A 20380-nucleotide genomic window follows, 5' to 3' on the forward strand; every position below is an offset into this window, starting at 1 on the left:
GTAAAGTCTAAAATCAGTATTTCCTTTTTAAACGGTACCAGACAGATAGCGGGAATTCGAAAATTTCTGAAGAGCGCCACCTTACACAACTCTGGTGAAGCAAAACACCAAAGCAACAAGTGGATATCTCAAAAAGTCTGAAACAAAATCGAATCAGTACACACACCAGTGATTCTATGCAACTTATTTATAGCGTATTCTTATTCTATTCTGAGTAATTCGAGCTTACTCCAGTGAGTTTATGAACGCAGCCTACATGTATGATCAGTGATCACATATGACATTTCGATTAATTTTTTTCATCTGTGTTTTCGAATATCTGACAGTCATCAGCTAATTCAAATTCGTAATTCCATTGTGTTGTGTATTAAATAATAGTAATCAGATTTTAATAAGATGAGCTCCTGTATTGAGGAATTAAGTTAGTAATTTTGAATCTTTTTAAAATTAACTAGTAATTTTAACGAGTGTCATCGATACTTTGTAATTCTTTGAAATATTGTAAATATTTGGATACTATTAATAAATCACTTGAAAAATTCACTGAATTTCCATATATTATTTTAATTTTCACAGATCTTCTTGAGCGTGTATTCCTCAGACTTGGATCTACTGAAACAGATCAACAACTTGAAAATGTATTAGATAAATTTTTACCTCCAGTTTTACTCAAACTTTCATCTCCTCATGAGGAAGTGCGTAAAAAGGTAATATTTGTAATATTTGACAAAATTCTTTCTAGTAGTTGGAAGTTTTTAGGTCATGGATATACTTACGCATATAAATAAAAGATTAAAAACTCGACCTGAAGTTCAATTGCCAGTGGAAGCTCTCTTAAATCAGTATAAAGATCCTGAAGCTAGTTCATTTGTGACTGTTAGTTCATTATATAACAATATCTGCAAAATATCTAATGAGTTTATTCTTCCAGAATTTTTCCATTATTTATATCAAATTAGGGTTACCTCGTCTATCATTAGAAAAGCAATACAATCTTTTTCCTGCTATTTTAAGTGCTCTACAGGGCAAACCACAGGCGCATATTGATTCCCTACTCTCTGCGCTTCTTCCTGTATTTCGTAACATGAAGAATTCAAATCTAACAGAAGTGCCCTCTATTGATGGGCTAGATGAAAAACCTGAACTGAAGAAATATTTACTGGGATATTTACTTGATGTTCTCTTATTACCTTACAGGTAAGAAATAGCTGACATGGCTGTATATATAAAAACATATTTTTTTATATTCTTAGTGCTGTAGAATCTACTTCTGGAGAAAACACTGGAATTCCTCCTGCAATGAGTGAATATTCTTTTAAAAGGGTTACTACCCATTCAACTCCAATGACTGGTCTTGAATTAGAAGAGGTAATCGGTTATTACAATATGGATTTAAATATAACAGCTACTATTACTTCTAGAAATAGTTTATTATGTAATTAAATAAGTTTTTTAGACTTCCAATGAGTCTTGTTAAATTTCTGTTCACTGTAGTTATATTGCATGATATTTAGCCCTTCGATAGATCAAAAAATAATCAAAATATTGATTTATATTGGAATTTGTTCAGCTGAAATGCTTGAAATAACAATGGAGCCAGTTGGTCTGATTACAGGGGACCATACAATCATACTCTGTTGGGTAAAAAAGTGCTGTGCCTGAAGTGGCAATGGGACACAACAAATAATTCTCCTAACTTATATAAGCTCTAAGCTTCTGACAGGTCTCAGATATTGAGCATTGATCAGTTCTTTCTGAAAATATAAGTACTCAGATACAAATTCTCACCTCTACAAAAAGGTTACTAAGTAACTTGAAGATGAATGTCAGCATGCCTACAGAGCCGATCAACAGAGACTGCTCTATAGTGAGGACACTCTAAGACTATCTAGGGAAGGTACCAGAAATGAGGGAATTAGGAATAAGAGAGCCTGGTCCTCTTTGACTAATTATATACCATCAGCCAACATTCCCAGTGACGGGATGACAAGACAATTAGCATTGAATAAACCTTCATTACGATACTAAGTAGAAAAGAAGATTGGGAAAAGTAGTCCACAATCCTAATTCTTAAAAAGAATACCATCAAATGGTATACAGATGGTTCCAAAACCATGACAGGGACTGGCACTGGAATATTTGGGACTGGTACCCAATATCGCTAGGCCACTGTCTAAGTTTCTTTCAGCCAGAGATATTTGCAATAGAAAGAGGTGTAGAAATTAACAGCAAGAAACTATCGGAAATGTGACATAGCAATACATTCCGATAGTCAGGCTGCAATTAAAGCAGTGAGCTCTCATATCATCTATTCTAAGATGGTATTGGAGTGAGGGAGAAAACTTAATGAAATAGATAAGAACAAGGTCTTTTTAATCTGGGTTCCCAGCCAATCAGGAATTAGAGGGAATGAATAGGCCAACACACTTGCCAGAAAAGGAGCACAAACTCCTTTCATTGGCCTGGAACCTTTCTGTGGTGTAGACAAATGTACCCACTAGAAAGAGTTTCAGGAAAAGGAGGTAACCGAAAGAGAAAAACTCTGGCGGAATCTTCCTGGTTTGGATCACCCCAAAAAGTTTCTTCGAAACTTTGACTCTACAAGATCCAAGAAATATCTGGATCTTAGTAAGAATATGCTACACCTCCTCACTGGATTCCTCACAGGGCATTGTCGCCTTAGGAAACACCTCATGAGAATGGGTCTAATAGAAAATGATGAGTGCAGATTCTGTGGGGAGGAGGAAGAAACTCCGGATCACCTGCTGACGGAATGCCTCGCCATCGCTAGCCAACGCAAAACCTGCTTTGGACACAAAACTTGTAAAAGAACAAGGTCTTTTTAATCTGGGTTCCCAGCCAATCAGGAATTAGAGGGAATGAATAGGCCAACACACTTGCCAGAAAAGGAGCACAAACTCCTTTCATCGGCCCGGAACCTTTCTGTGGTATAGACAAATATACCTACAAGAAAGAGTTTCAGGAAAAGGAGGTAATTGAAAGAGGAAAACTCTGGCGGAATCTTCCTGGTTTGGATCACTCCAAAAAGTTTCTGTGAAACTTTGACTCTACAAGATCCAAGAAGTATCTGGATCTTAGTAAGAATATACTACACCTCCTCACTGGATTCCTCAAAGGGCATTGTCGCCTTAGGAAACACCTCATGAGAATGGGTCTAAAGGAAATGACGAGTGCAGATTCTGTGGGGAGGAGGAAGAAAGTCCGGATCACCTGGTGACTTGTAAAACTTGTAAAAGTGAGGAATTATCCTCCTTGAAGCCATCCCAGATATTGGGAGTTCATCAGAACTCTGGAATTGGAAGGCAAGCTGTAGATCACGTTATGGAGAGAATAGCTCTGATGGGGGCACAATAGACCATTAGGTCGCAGTGAAATGAAACCTCCTTAATCAAATCTAATCTCAAATCTAACTTGAAGATGAAATCATTGTTGAATTTAACATAAAGAGAGATTTGGTGGACAAATACCTGGTTACTTCAAATTTAAGTGTACTGAAGAACCCATAACAAACTATTTCTGTTATTTTTTTTGTAAGTTATAAGTTATACTTTCATTTGAAAAGTATCTAGAATACTAGTTACTTTTTGCCAAAAAGTAAAAGGAACTAGGATACAGTAACTTGGATATTGCAAAGTAACTAAGGTACTCTTCCCTAACAGCTCTGTCTGTGAGGATAAGGAAGTGAAATATGGCATCGAAGTTACTCAATTTTATAATAAGATTTTCTGGTGTGACCTTGTTTACTTGGACTAGTTATTTAGTATAGTTTTTTTTTCACACTACAAAGTATACTTTATTATGGAGAATGATCCATATTCCAATTTAGTTTGAAAATTTAAATTTATTTATTCTGATAATTTTCAGCTGAAAATTGGTATTGTGAAATTTATTTCTCAAGGAAACTTTAAAGATGAGGACATTATTCTCCCCCTAACAGTTGCATCCTCTGATACAAGATGTGATGTTGGAGAGTTAGCTGATGGTCAACTCAGGAAAATAGATCGGTAAGGAAATTTCGATAGTTGGATTTTGTATGTTCAACAAGTTTTGCTTTCCAGAACTATTGATTGGACTTCATCGAGTATAATGTCGCCAATATATAAAATGTTTCTTGGAAGTCAGGGTAATGTTAAACAGGACCAAAAAAAATCCCCTGCTAGTGTGAGGCAACGAATAAAATTGTATGATCTTTTGATTAAAGGAAAAGACGATGGTATCATGTTTCCCATGTGTGTTCAAGTAATATTTGACTCTTTATATGGAAAAGAGTCTCATAGAAAATTGAAGAATTCTGCTATGATTTTTATATATGAAATCATAAAATAGTGAGTTTTAAGATTGTACTCTTATTTTTAGTATTGAAAATTTTTATTTTAAGCGCAAAGACTGAATCTCTGGGCAAATTCGCATCTATTATTCTCCAAGGTCTTAAAAAATATACAACTGAAGGCGAAGATTCACGTTCGATAGGTCATGCATACATCTTGATAGGTCGATTAGCCCAAAAGTTTCCCAACATTGTCTACCATGACTTTGCACTATTGGAACATTACATGTCTAACTTGGAGAATCAAGGAATTTCTGAATCAGATATACGTACAGGATTTTTGGAACTCATTACAGCTTATAAATATGATTTTAATCCTGATGAGGCAAATCAGAATGGAAGACTTGAATTAATTTTTAATTTGGCTAAAGGCAGAAGTGATTCCGAAGAGACAGCAGTACGTTTTGTTGTTGTGAAAATATTGGCTAATATCTTTCCTCCAAATCATGTACCTTCCAAATTTCTACTTTTAAAGGCTTGTGGAGATATGTAAGTAAAGTTTCTCAACATCATGAAATAATGTGGGTTTATTATGTTGATTGTAACGATTGAATCATTTCTGGGCTTATTTTTATTCTCGGATACACTAGAACTTTCAAATTAATCAATATACAGGGTGTTCCTAAATTGGAGGTACAAACGAAAATGAAAGGTTCCTAGGATAATATTAAAAAATTTGAAATCCTTGAAATAAAATTTTGGATTTGTAGAGCTCAAAAATCGAGTGAAAAAATTCTGTTAGTCCTGAATTATGAAAGTAAACATGAAATCTGATAACAAAAATCGGTCGCCATACTGCATGATCCTTTCAGATTGATCATGATTGGATAATAATGAGTTTTTAAGACAAAAATCAAGGATTTTGATTGGAAAACCATATTCCCTCAGAAAATTGGCGGCATTCAATAATGAAACTTTGCAAAATGTATTGCTGCCTTATGTTGAAATTGTTTATATCGTCAAGTTGCCACCAAATTTTGTATTTTGTTCTTGCATAAACCATATGGTGCATAGACTATTAAAAATACTGTCATATGTGTGGTACATTGTATTAAAAAAAGTATGTCAAAGTTGATCGAAAGTGACACCTAATCTAGCAAGGCTTTCATTGTGACTAAATTTCTGAACTAAATATCAAATAACCACAGTATTCTACTGATAGGATTCTGTCCAATTCAATTCTCTTTGCAAAACTCAATTTCCACTTCAGGGCATCGATTTTTCAGTTGATAATAAATAAAATAGAATAGGCGGCAAATTATCAATTCAAAAAAATATTTTGATGATTAGATTCTTCTTTGAATGTAATTCCATTACTTTGGATGGAAAATATGAAGTGTTCCTAAATTGGAGGTACAAAAGAAAAAAAGAGATTCCTTGGTTAATTTTACACGGACCCGCAAACGCTTTATTTTTTAGATACAGGGTGGTTCCACTTTTTTGTGATAATTATACCAGTTTATCGAATGATATTAATCTTCGTTACAGATTGGGTAGATAAGTATCAAATCTTAGAATTAATTTGTTCATCACACCTTACTAACTGCATTTTCAAAATAATTTGGAATTTCCTTAGGTTTACTAGAGAATTATTTGAAATTTTTTCTCAAAATTAGTAGCAGATAAAACGAAATTACAAGAAATCAAAAAGTATAGTACTGAACCGAAGTTTCTTTTAACATTTTTTCATAAAAAAAAATTCTGGAGGAAAGAAGCGGGCACTGTTCCAGAAAAAATATCACCCTGTAGATTTGCAGTCAAAATTAGCATATCACATGATGAAAACTTTCAATTGGAATATCTATGCCAAATTTAAGTTGAATATCTTGTGAAGTGAAGGTGCTAAGAGGTAAAACTTAAAAAAAAATCAAATCTTTACACCTTGTATCTCGAAAAAAAGCGTTTGATCGAAGGATTCGGGCATTTTTGTTTGTGTCTCCAATTTAGGAACACCCGGTATATCACGTGTTTCATTTATCAATTTGCGGAAATTTTTTGACATAATTTTCTGTTTATTATTACAGAATGCGGATGAAACAACACTTTCTCAATAAGAACCTGAATCCAGTTATTCATTACTCAGCAGAGAACCTATTACGTTATTTCGTACAAATTTCAATTGAAAACGGTAATTCCGACTTTAATTTAACTGTTCGGTTCATAGTAAAAATATTTAAAAGATTAGTAGAAAGTGTAAATACTTATGTTTGCATATTTTTCAGAAAGGAAGAGGTGTCCTCAGAAGCCTACGTATCATTATATGGTACATCAAGAAAAGAAGATATAAATCTTTCTAATATGACTCACAAACAAGTCACTCTACCTTCATTCACAGAATTTATGCAATACATCGAGAATGAAAATAAGAACCACGATTCTGAAAATAAAAGTCTGCCGTATTCAGTTGAAGTGTTCAAGGAGGTATTTATTACAATTTCATTTCTCCTTCAACTATTTAATTGTTAGATTTAAGGTTCTTATATATACCAGACTATGCCTTATTCAAGATGCCAATGTACCTTTGGTTAGAGAAATAATGAATCATCCTTGTGATGATACCCCAATAATTGCAGAACATCTGAGGAAAAGATATGTTGAGCCTACCGATATAGATAGTGAAGCATTTAAGATTTACCTGAAATTATGCAGAAAGGTTTTGATATCGAACTCTGGTGAGTTTTTGGGTTAGCTTTTGATTTGTTATAGTTATGAAACTTTATTGCAGAGAATCATATTTTAAATTTTGGTATGCAAAGTATTAAAAAAAATTTAAAATCTGGTTCTGGTAAATTAAAAAATTCTCTAGGGTGTTAAAATTTCATTTCTTTCCCTGTGAAATATTTTTATTTTTAGCAATCGAAGCACTGAGTTGCTTAGTTGAGGCAATTGGTTGTCTACCTCAATATTCTACTGTTCTTTCTGAAGACATCCCTTGGATTCAAAATCAGTTGCTAAGTTCGAATCGAGCAGAAGTAAGAGAATTTGCAGCAATTTTGTATGGCTTACTTTTGATAAATCAAAAATATAAGGAGTTTGAAGAGAATATTAAAAACCTTATCAAACAAGCCAATCACAAAACTCTTGAAGTACAACATGGAGCATTATTAGCTATTGGCAATTGCTTAGAGTTGAGATTGCGTAACAAGAAAGAGATGATGGATTCTCTCCTTTCAGATGCTATTTATTTACTGAGTAAGCTTTGAATTCTTAACCTATAGTATCCAGATGAATTTGTCCATATCTAGAAAGAAATAAAACAAGCTTTCAATGATATTTCAATCAAATGCTCATAACTCAGTATATTGAAGATCCTAATTCATGTAGACATGCACAAAATCTTTTGAATGAACTTCCATTGATCATAACTCAGTTTTTTAAACTTCAGATGATTTCTTAACGAATTCGAATGCCTTATTATCTGGTGGAGCTTGTGACAGTTTAGGCACCATAGGAAGTTGTACTTCCTTGCCCATTAAGAATGGAAAAATTAATGAAAGTCCGGATCCTAAGAAACCTACTGCAGAATCAGTTACCAAAGCATGTTTGGTGATAAAACTTTTGGATATTTTAAATGATAAAAAATTGAGTAGTAAACTTAAGGAGAAAGCTGCACATACACTGGGTTCATTATGTGTTGGTGAGAAGTTCCCTCATACCAAAAATGTCTTGGAAGGATTATTAGAAACAGCAAAACAGGTATTTCACTCGAATGCAAATTTCTCTTTATATTCTGTTGATTTTTCTTATTACAGACTAAAGATGTTGAAGTTCATTTTACTATTGGTGAATCTTTAGTAATGTGCATACAAAGTATCTATTCTTCTGAAGCCAGAAATAAATGGATAGAAAAAAGAGCGGAATTTGAAACTGATGAGAATGATACTTTCCCTGATGAAAATCTGGATTGGTTGCTGAGCCAATTATTGAAAATAAGTGATAACACCAATCCTAACTCCAGACAAGCTTCTTCCATTTGGTTGTTAGCTATTGTTAAGAGTTGTGGTAAAAGGGAACCTATTTCAAAACGGTTGGATACATTGCAGAATACTTTCCTTGGATTTCTTGCAGAAAATAATGGTAATTTATTAACTTTTAATTTATCTGTATTATTTATTATTCTTATTAACAAATAGTTTTTAAAATATAACACTAAAATACACCAAAATGATGAGAAATTTATAGACTTTAGTAAACGATCTTCTGTGCTACTTTAATTATTCATTTTATGTAGTAAGGACATATAATTCGAAAATCAATTGAGGCAAAATACAGAGTAATCAGAATTATTGTTTTATTGTACATGTCGTAGTTCAGATTTCACAGTCGTTTGAAGACATATGTCAAACATATGACACATGTCATCTGAAGTGTCATATTTAGTCATAGTAAGTATGTATCGTGCATCATGGGGAGATTATGAACGACATAATCGTTCATCTGAGTTTATAATTGGTAAGACAGTGGATGAATTTCAAGAGACTGGATCTGTTACTGATGTCTTAAGGTCCATACACCATAGAAATTCATGTTCGCCAAAAATATTGCTGTTGAAGAAGATCCATATTTATCCATTCCTTGGTGCGCCCAACATTTGGGCCTCTTTTACGGCACGCTATGGCGTATTCAGATTTTTACAAACTGTACAAGTGACAAAGCACTTTTCTCACACGGTGGCTATGTAATCAAGCAAAGTTGTCGCATATGGGGCAGCAAAACTCCTCATGTAACTGCCAAGAGACCATAACATGCACAAAAGGTATGGTGTGCAATTTGGCCTGTACTTCTTTGGAAATGAAGACGGTTTCACTCAAACCTTCAATTCTCATGGCTTTTTTTGCCAGAAATTATTGATACGGAATTAGAAGAGATGTGGTTCCAGCAAGATGGTGCAACAAGCCACACAACAGGTCCCGTTTTAGCTCTATTGGAAGAAATATTTCTAGAACGCTTAATTTTTCGTCTTGGCAATGTGAATTGGCCACCAAGATGTTGTGATTTATCGCCTTTGGGTTTTTTGTGGGATTATGTGAAGGATCGTGTTCATGGCCACAATCTTCAGACTGGTGACGATCTGAAAACCAACATCGGTCAAGTTATTGGTGAGATATTCCTCGAAATATAGCAGAGTCCTGTAAGAGACCACTCACAGGACAGCTAAATGATGTATTCTACAATATAATAGCAAGGTCTGAGCATTACATTGAAATCAAAATTTGAATGATTTTCCAAATGAAAATGTGTTTTATTTACATTTACTTTTGGAAACACCAAATGGATAACCCTTTATATGGGACTTCAAATCTTTTTTTTTACTCCCACTAAAATTTTCCTTCCAGATATTGTTCAAGATGTTGCTTCTAAGGGTCTTTGTGTTTTCTATGACACCTACAAGTCGGAAGAGCTTTTATCTACTTTAGTTAGACAATTGACTACTGGTGCAAGGCAAGTTCAAAAAGTTTCCAGTGATACAAAATTATTTGAGGATGGTCAGTTGGGATCTTCTCCTACAGGGTAAATACCAGTATTAATATGCTAATTGTGTAAATTGTTCATTGCAAAATAATTTCAGGGGAAATCTTACTACTTATAAGGAACTGTGTTCTTTAGCTTCAGATTTGAATAAACCTGATCTGGTTTATCAATTCATGAATCTAGCTAATCACAACGCTATGTGGAATTCCAAAAAAGGCGCTGCATTTGGGTTCTCAACAATTGCGCAGAAATGTGGAGAAGAATTGAAAACCTATCTTCCTGATATTGTCCCTAAATTATACAGATACCAATATGATCCTTCTCCTCGTATTCAAAATTCCATGGTCAATATTTGGAAAGTATTAGTTTCAGATAATCAGAAAGTGGTGAGTATTTTCATTCTCATAATTATGTTGATATTGATATCCAGAAGTTAAATAATTATGAAAACAAATAAAAATACCGAAAGAATACTAACTTAAAGTAACTTCAACTTGAAAATAAAATTTCTAGAAAACATGATTTCTTCATGTATAAATTATGATGAGTTCACACATTCAAGTTGAGTTGAAAATATTGAGCAATGTTTTAAGGGGTGACTTCTTTCTGAAGTTTTCACAATTTACCTCTTTGGAATGTGTAGAATCCAAATATCCAATAAAGACTCGAAAACTATTAGGGCTATTCACATGATATTTGGTAAAGAAATCGGTCCATGATCCATGCATTTTAAAGGCAGAATTAAAGGAATTCAATCCTGAAGAATTCTCATTTTCCAAAATTGACTCCATCAACAAACGAAATTCCAAATGTTTGTTGCCACAATAGTATTGAATAAAATATTTTTCAACTTTTTTTTTAGCATTTTGACCCTAATAGCTTTGGTGTTTGAATTTTTAAATATTCTCCTGTGAATACAATATTATGTCATAAAATATTTAGACATTTTTGCTCACTCCTATACTATAAAAGTTGTGAATCTATTTTGGTGGAAAGGAAAAAATATGTGATTCTATTATTGTTCACACATCATACAATAATTAGAATTGAATCCTGAATAATTTTAGTAATATTTTTCCATAGGTTGAAGAATATTTCCAAGAAATTCTTAAAGACCTTCTCGAACATTTGAACTCAGGCCAATATAGAGTAAGGCAGTCTTGTTGTCGAGCTATTTGTGATCTTCTGAAGAGTTCAGGAAACAAATCGGTCCATGATGCTGTAGATTGTATGAATGAATTGTGGACTAAATTGTTCCGAGTAATGGACGATCATCATGAAGAAACAAGAGTAGTGGCAAAAAACACTGCCAAAAATTTGAGCAAAGTATAAATTTTTATTTATTTTGAAAAAAGTATATTATATTGATTTACAATTATAGCTTTGCGTACAAGCTTGTGCTAAATCGCAAGGAGAAGCTGGAGTGAAAATGATTCAAGCAGTATTACCTCCTATGTTGGAGATTGGTATAACGAGTAAAGTGCTTGAGATACGTTTACTGAGGTAAGAATTTTCACATATTCTATAATATATTTCACGTTGTAACGGAGTCATAATTCTGTGACAAAAGTATAATTTCGGAGTTTGAATACAAAATAAAGCTTCTATTTTTCAATAAATTTTATATTTTCTTTCGATTTATTTACTTGGTATGTTTCAATTTCTATCTTATACAGGGTGTCCCATAAGTGGCACGTCACAGTGACACCGGAGGTAGGTCAGCTAAAGAGGGACCTAACCAGCCTAACATGACCCCAGTAAAAGTTGCATGGTTTTCGAGTTATTACCAAATTACGTTTTTTAGTGAATTTTCACCTTTTTTAACACTGTCAGGGTCAGAATTCTGCTGGAAAGCTCTCGAAGCTTATTTTTTTTGTTGTAATGGAATCTTAAATAGTTATTTAAGATGACATGAGTATGATTCTGTCAAAAAGTTATGTGGATTTCCGTAAATTAATGGATAAATCTTGATTTCAATTGCTAGCAAAACGAGAAATTCGACTTTGGACACCTGCTGTGAAAAAAAAATCCTTGAAACAAAACGAGCAAGTAACATCAAAAAATTGGGCATTTTAGACAGATTTAGAAATGGTACAATACACGAATCTTATGCCCATAAAACTAGGTATTTTCATCATTTTACCGATGCCCTACTTAACTAAGTTGAAACTAGGAACCCCGCTATCAGGTAATTTTGCCGCTTGCTATGACGTTACATTTGATACCGGGCTTTGTTATTATTTGTTAAAGTCACAATAGGGAAAAAGATGGATTAGGGGAAGCGAAAAAGGATTATTGAAAAAAAAGGTAAATTAATTAAAAACAGACTTAACTTTCGATTATTTATTTAATTCTTAAATCTAACAGGTGGATTGGGCGATTAGGACCCATACTGTGGCCACCGCGATCCCCGGATTTGAATCCACTGGATTTTTTTTATTGGGGATGTTTAAAGGACAAAGTGTATGCAAAACCAATAAGAAGCGAGGAAGAATTGCGTGAACGCGTATTCGTCGCAGCCCGGACCATATCAGAAATTAGTTTAAGAAAATTGAATCGTAATTTTATAAAACGGTGTCATTTATGCATTAGAGTCCGAGGGAAACAGTTTGAACATTTACTGTAAGTTAGATTTAAGAATTAAATAAATAATCGAAAGTTAAGTCTGTTTTTAATTAATTTACCTTTTTTTTCAATAATATTCCTTTTTCGCTTCCCCTAATCCATCTTTTTCCCTATTGTGACTTTAACAAATAATAACAAAGCCCGGTATCAAATGTAATGTCATAGCAAGCGGCAAAATTACCTGATAGCGGGGTTCCTAGTTTCAACTTAGTTAAGTAGGGCATCGGTAAAATGATGAAAATACCTAGTTTTATGGGCATAAGATTCGTGTATTGTACCATTTCTAAATCTGTCTAAAATGCCCAATTTTTTGATGTTACTTGCTCGTTTTGTTTCAAGGATTTTTTTTTCACAGCAGGTGTCCAAAGTCGAAGTTCTCGTTTTGCTAGCAATTGAAATCAAGATTTATCCATTAATTTACGGAAATCCACATAACTTTTTGACAGAATCATACTCATGTCATCTTAAATAACTATTTAAGATTCCATTACAACAAAAAAAATAAGCTTCGAGAGCTTTCCAGCAGAATTCTGACCCTGACAGTGTTAAAAAAGGTGAAAATTCACTAAAAAACGTAATTTGGTAATAACTCGAAAACCATGCAACTTTTACTGGGGTCATGTTAGGCTGGTTAGGTCCCTCTTTAGCTGACCTACCTCCGGTGTCACTGTGACGTGCCACTTATGGGACACCCTGTAGAATTGGAGAAAATTTTCCTAAATGTCTGGACTAAAAATAAACGAATTTTCATTATATATTGATCTATTACTTGAATCTGAAAAAATACAATATTGAACATATTACATGTTATACTAATTTGTACAGTTTTTTCGACAGAAAAGTATTTTTTTTCGGATTCGATTCAAACAATAGAGCTTCCATTCGACATAAAAAATTGGTTGATGAAACAAAAAATATGTATTATTTTTCCAAATTGAAATGAATATCTCAATTCAGTGGAATCTGTTGTCACTGGAATATTAGTTTTTTTCGATATTCTGATGACTGTGTTGTTTGGAAATTAACAGTAAAATAACATTTCGAACGACCCTTTTTACGGAACCCTCATTCAAATTATGACTATTATATGAACCTTCCCTGAAAATTTCAAGTTTCGAGGTCTTTTCGTTCGGGTGTTATCGTGTTTACGGCAGGACGGACTTTCTTGAATTTCTTCACGAATTCGTCATCAGATGTAGTATTTACAATTGATTGACCAATCATAAACTTTGTCCCTCAATTCTGTCTTGATGATAAATTTTTTGCAGTCTGTCGGTTGTTGAACAATTGGTAGATTCCTGTGGTGAACAGCTTAGACCGTTTCTACCAACTGTCATACCTGCTCTACTGAGAGCAACTCAGGATCTTGAGTCTGTTAAACTATCTTACCTAAGTACTAGATTAGGAGGAACGCAGTCTCAAGAATTATTAGATGAAGCCAGGGCTTCTATGGTCAAATCGTATGTGACAATTGAAACAATCACCAAAGTATGGCCTAAAAGCAAATTATGTTCTTTCGAATATTAATATTACGTAATTTCAGTGTATGAACTACATTGATACTACCATTTTCAACGAACTGGTACCTAACATTATTGATTTGATGAAGAACTCGATGGCATTGGCAACTCGTATTGGATGTGCACACTGTGTAGAATTATTGGTGATTAGTAGGTCGCAGGAGATGCAACCGTATTCCAAAAAACTTATATCTGCTCTTACTCGTGGTTTGAAAGATAGAAACATTGCTATAAGAAAACAATATGCACGAACTATTGGATTTGTTGCTGGTGTATCTAAAGAGTCGGCTCTTGAGAAACTTATAGATACTTTGGATTCATGGTATCTTGAGGCAAAGGGTATGTACCAATATCAAAAACGTATCGGGAATTGGTCAATGAAACTGAAGAAATGTATTATTCTTACGAATTTGATGTATCACTTTCAAAATATGCTCCTTTCAAAATATTTTTCGACTACAGAACACCGCGATAATAACAAAAATTGGAATTATTTTATGATTGACTTTAATCTACTTTTTTCGTTTTCGTTTGGCTCAGTTTAGGAACAGCTTGTATAACATTCGTACAAAGGCTCATTCTAACACTCGTTCATTCAAAAACCCGTCATTTCTTGGATCGTTTCTGAATTTGGAACTCGTGGAAGAACATCAATGCCTTCTGCATTTGTATTATAATAGTTATTTATAATCAAGGCATTGATATTCTTCCACAAGTTCAAAATATGGATGAACAAGTGTTAAATTGAGCCTTCTGTAAGTGTATTATACATTTTGTCTAATTCACTCAATTTTGATGGAATATTTCCATAAATATAGTTTAGTGATTTTTGCATTGAAAAATTTGGGTTGGTAGAACAGTTTTCTGTATCACAAATTTGACAGATAACAGATGAATCCGTGGCAGGAAAATTCCGAGTACCAACATATAATAATAAAATGTCACCATTAAATCTGTGGGAATCTGAGATATTCTTGCACGATTTCGTTCTACAAGATTTGGCAGAATGAACGAATTAGTCACAGAACTAGAGAAATGACTATTCCCATTAAAAAAGATACATTTCAGAACCGACCATCAAAACAGCGGTGGCTTATGCTGTTCAGGCTATAAGTAGACATAGTTCCCAAGTAATGAAGGAATATTCACATATTTTACTACCTTTAATCTTCTTTGCTATGCATGATGAGAAAACTCCTGAAAATGCGAGTATCTTGCAAATATGGGAAGAACTATGGTCTGATAATACTCCAGGATCGGAAGCTGGAATCCGACAAAATCTCACATATATTCTTGATACTATAAAATCTGCTTTGGCTTCATCATATTGGATGTCGAAAGCTCAGGTAATATTTCTTAATCATTTAGAATATGATTTCACTAAGACCGATTGGTTAATGTCGGCTTAAGAAACTAAGGGATGTATCTATAAAAGTGTAATTTCAAAGGTTTAATAATTTTTTTGTAACATAGCAAAGTAATATTTATTCAATTATATATTATACATGCATGGACTATCTCTGGTATGTGTTGTCTAGGACATTATTGGCCCAACGTTGTTGGCGAATTTCAATAACTATAGGGTACATGTAACGGTATGACGAGAATTCAATGATTTGGGGTTGCAGACTTATTGCCATAATAAATAATATAAAATTGGCTAACACCTGCACTTGGTAATGAATGAAGAAAATACAAAAAGAAAAAGAAGTACGATTTCCAAGTGTGTAATATCATACGATATTAATTATCTATCTGGTTAATGTATCAACAAAAATGCCAAGGATACCAAGGAGAATGCATGTCATCAAGGGAGAGTAGCGATGGTGAATATCGCTGCTCTCCCTTAATGGCATGCATTCTCCTTGGTTTACTTTCGATTATGATTCCTATGAAATAGCGTGGAAATCTTCTGTTTGACAATGGTTATGTTGATGTCATTTTTGTTGATACACTAACCAGATAGATAATTAATATTGTATGATATTACACACTGAGAAATAGTATTTTTTTTTCTTTTTGTATTTTCTTTATTGTCATAAGTATGTAATTCCAAATATTTCTACAGAAAAGGTGTAAAATTCAAAAAGGGGGCCCCTAATTCTTGTCGTGAACCTGAGAATTAAACAATCAAGACTAAAGGTTATTTTCATGTTGATAGCAACTATCGCAGGAACTATCACTATATAAACTACTTGATAGTTGCTATCAGCACCTATAGTTGTTATAGCAACTATCACTATATAAACTACATGATAGTTGCTATCAACGTGAAAATGAGCCTTTAGTCTTGATTGTGTAATTTCCAGTTTCATGAGCCTCAAGTCCCATCCCTATTGTGACAGGCCTAACCTTCAATTTCTCCCTTTTCGAGGAGGAAGAATTAACGACAAAAAACAAAATGATATCCCTTGATCAATGAAAAGTCAATAATCCAGTAATCCATGATGGTAATCTATCGTATAACATTTCATTATTACTTTTCCCATATAGCGTTTCATTTGAATTTTTACCACTTCAACTTGATTTCATTCAGGTTCTTATTCCCTTTGTTGAATGAAACTAAATATCATGTTATATTCACTGAATTATTATGAAAATCAAAATTCAGATCTTACGTTCTTATCGATATACCCTAAGGTTCTTAACTGATCATTTCTGACCACACAAACTATTGTTGCCTATTTCTTTGCAATAATCAAGTTAATGTTGGATTTTAGGCAGCAAACGCAATAGCAACGATGGCGAATAAACTGGGTTCTACTCTGGATATCAAGAACTTGACAACTTTGATCGATATTTTGTTGCAAAATTTGGAAGGAAGAACTTGGAATGGTAAAGAAAAACTTCTGAAAGCTTTAAGTAGCATATGCACTAATTGCAAGTAAGTTTGAAAATTTCCTAGCAAACTAATATAAACGAGAATATATTGATTTAAAATATTTTTAAGGGATCTTTTGAACGAATCCGAAGACTTAAGAAGACAAATTGCTGAATCAATATTGAAACAATCCAGGAAGGATAATATTGAATACAAAGTCCAAGCACTCAAATCATTAGGAGATATTCTTTCGTCACTCAATATTGACAAATTTGACGAAGTGTACAAAATAGTTAAGGACATTTTGATTGAAAATGGGGATAATAGAGACAACGATGATGAAGATTTGACTGCCGAGGAAATACTTACCAATAGAGAAAATAAAATTCAATTGAAAGTGGCAGCATATGAAGCTTTGGGCAAAAGTTGGATATCAACTACCAAAGAAACACAAGAAAAATACAGGGTGTTATTTGTTGAACATTGTGTGGCCTTTCTGCCAAAAATTACCCGAGTTATTCAAGTTAGCGTATTAGAGGCATTATATAATTATGTTCAAAATTTGAAACTTTTGAACGAAGAAACTTTGTCTCAGGAGGAAGAGGAAACTTTGCAAACTATCATAGATAATATTTTACTATCAATGGAGTACTCCTTAGGTATATGTGTTTTTTAAAAAAAAGTTGACATATTTATAAATCAGCAATTTTTTTAGGTATCTCTAAATTTACGAGATTGAGAAAAGAAGCACTGAATATCATACTTAGTCTTTTGAAAAAACTGATAGCTAACCAGAGGACTAAGGAAAAATTGAAAGTATCTTCAATGTTCAATACAGCTCTTTGTGAATTACAACAGGATACTAGTCCAGAAATCAAATCAAGAATTATAGATATAAGAAAACTTATAGGATAACAAAGTAACGATTATTAATTATTCTTTCTTATGGTGTAATATATTTTATCATTTGGATGCAAATTTCAATTATTTCAGCCTATCGTTAAATTTTGTCTTCGATGGAAAAATTCAAACAAAAGTATTGTGTTTTTGGAAATTTGTATGATTAAAATGGCAGTACCAAATTGGTGTCATGATTTTCAATTGAATAATTTTGTTTTTATGAAGTTTATCAAAATTGGATTTTTCAAAGAGTTTTAATTGAAGTGTTAAATTGTTGTATTTAAGTATTTTTGCAGAAATAATTAATTTGGAAAATAATTGTTCCAGTTCCTTCGAGTTCCTAAGAAAATGAATTAATTAGTAGTAGACCACATTAGTGAGGTTAGGCAGAAATTTTAAATTGTGATCTATATGTTAAATGGATTTCTTAATTTCTCATGCATTTTTTATGGCACCTTTAATTATGCCTGTTTTATTGCTTTCGGTAATTTTGTGAGTTTTATTCTTGTTACTCCAAAGATTTTCAAAACCAATCTATAATCGATATTTCACAATAAATTGATATATTTTTTAACCAATAGAGTACAGGGTGTCCCACAGTAGGTGTAACAGAACAATATGTTAGATAGTACTAATGAAAATTAAAAACAAATTCTCACTTCCGATACACAAGGTGTTGCAGTTGGAAAGAATAACTCTTTTTTTTTTTACAATATTTCGGAAATGGCTGAAAATATTTTGATGCAACTCTTAATATTTTCGAAATTTTTTTGGCGGGATTGAAAGTATGAAGGTATTTTGTAAAAATTGTATTTGTACTAGAAAATTGGCCTAAAACATTGTACGATTTGGTGGTTCATAAAAAACGAATACTCGGAAATTTTTAATGAAAAATTGGGGTAGTTGAGATAGAAAGAAAATTAATGTAAATTAGTACTACCTACCCTATTAGTTTGTTACATCCTCTCTGGCTCTCCTATATAGGTACAGAAATCTTTTTAAATATTCTCTTCAATAAAATAATTTTCGGCTTGAATATGTCAGTATCCCGAATAAGGAGTTCGGGACAAAGACGAAAGGAACAGCACCAAAGGATTGATCTTTCCTCCGAACCCCCTATTATTATACAGTTGGCAAATTTTCCGGAAGTACTAATACGCATATACTTTTATGGGCTAAATGAATGATGAAAAATATGTACTGGTTAACGAGGTGTATTAATGAAGTTGTGCAATAAAATTGATGAAAGAAATAGATTTTTTGTTTCTATCAAAACTAAATTAGAAATACGTTAATTAAACCCCCGACACGTTTCCTCTATGACATTTCATAGAGTCCGAAAAATGACGAGAGGTTTTCCAACTTGTTGCACATCTCCTAAGATGTGCGTCCTCTAGCCCGACTGTCTGCACCAAAGCCGCATGAGATATCAGCTGCCTATATATATGTACTCAAGAGTGTCCTAACCTCAAAGGTGGGCGTATTCATAACACTACGGACAGTCAGGCCACGCTGAGGCCCCTAGAATCATATCACAGATTAGTAGTTAGTCTGTGATCATATAGCCAGGGGGCTCTATTGACATGGGAGTGGTGTAATACCATAAAGCAACTGGCCAGACGCAATAAAGTATCCGCAATGGGTACCGAGGTATTGTGACATTGAAGTAAATTGAAGAGCCGATGAACTTGCGAAAAGAGCATCAAGGTTAACACCCGTTGGTTCTGAGCCTTTCTATGGGCTTGGAAAATACCAATATAAGGCCGCAGATAGGACACTGCCGGCGCTGTAAATATCTTTTGTAACACATGGATAAGCCAGCAGGTGAGATTTACAGGCTCTGTGGAACGTAGGTAGAAATAGCTGAACATAGTGTGCAAATATCCGGGGTTGACTGGCCTAAGAACCACTCATATAAGAAAATCAGTCTTGGTAACAGCCAAGGCTCCTGAAGATGTTGTCGATTTCATTAACAGTATCGACAGCATCCTTAGGAGCCTTTGCTGTTACCTGGTGAGTATCCAGGACTAACTCAAATCTCATCTGCTGACTTATCCATGTGCTACAAAAGATATTTGCACCGACATGAGTGTCCTGTCTGCGGCCTTATATTTATATTTTCCAAGCCCACAGAAATGCTCAGGACCAACAGGTGTTAACCTTGATGCCCTTTTCGAGTATTGAGTCGACAGCCTCTTTAAATTTGTGTGTTAAACTTGATGTACTTTTAGCAAGTTAATCGGCTTTTTCGTTTCCTTCAACACCACCAGTGCCCTGGTAGCCATAGTAGAGTCACTTTATTGCCTCTGGCCAGTTGCTTTATGGTGTTATGGCACTCCCAGTTCAACAGAGATCCCTGGCAGTACGATTCCAGGGATCTCAGCGTGGTCTGGCTGTGCGTGGTGATGTAGACATGCGCCCCCTTGAGGTTCATTTTAAGACAGCCAGTATCTCAGTCTATAAAATAGAGGGCTTTAGAGTTCCTCAGTTTAGGTCCATAAACCTCAATGGCAGTACCTCTCTCTGATATTGATCCATCGGTGAACTATATGGATGACTTTTTGTCCAAACGATTTACGTAACTTATTGCACTAGGACGGTCAGTTATGACCGTTTCAAAATGGAAGATGGTTGGCATAACATCCGATGGTTTTGCCAAGAGATTTCAATCTAGTTGATTCAATATCGTCATAT

The 20380-nt window shown here is 33.8% G+C and overlaps 1 protein-coding gene across 1 annotated transcript; it reads left to right on the plus strand.

Annotated features, from left to right (window-relative positions):
- Positions 1-288: 288 nt before the first annotated feature.
- LOC123679959 (proteasome adapter and scaffold protein ECM29) lies at positions 289-18938 on the plus strand. The gene is made up of 23 exons (XM_045617558.1): positions 289-421; positions 577-707; positions 760-876; positions 932-1197; positions 1254-1368; positions 3886-4025; positions 4080-4346; positions 4400-4837; positions 6571-6769; positions 6822-7020; positions 7202-7540; positions 7734-8044; positions 8101-8425; positions 9685-9859; positions 9918-10206; positions 10904-11146; positions 11202-11323; positions 13714-13933; positions 13989-14304; positions 15034-15311; positions 16686-16849; positions 16916-17445; positions 17502-18938. Exons 1-23 carry the CDS (start codon positions 397-399, stop codon positions 17699-17701), a joined length of 5409 nt encoding a protein of 1802 aa, XP_045473514.1. The 5' UTR covers positions 289-396; the 3' UTR covers positions 17702-18938.
- The last annotated feature ends 1442 nt before the right edge of the window (positions 18939-20380 follow it).

The sequence above is a fragment of the Harmonia axyridis genome, chromosome 5, assembly GCF_914767665.1.
Source record: "Harmonia axyridis chromosome 5, icHarAxyr1.1, whole genome shotgun sequence".
NCBI lineage: Eukaryota > Metazoa > Arthropoda > Insecta > Coleoptera > Coccinellidae > Harmonia > Harmonia axyridis.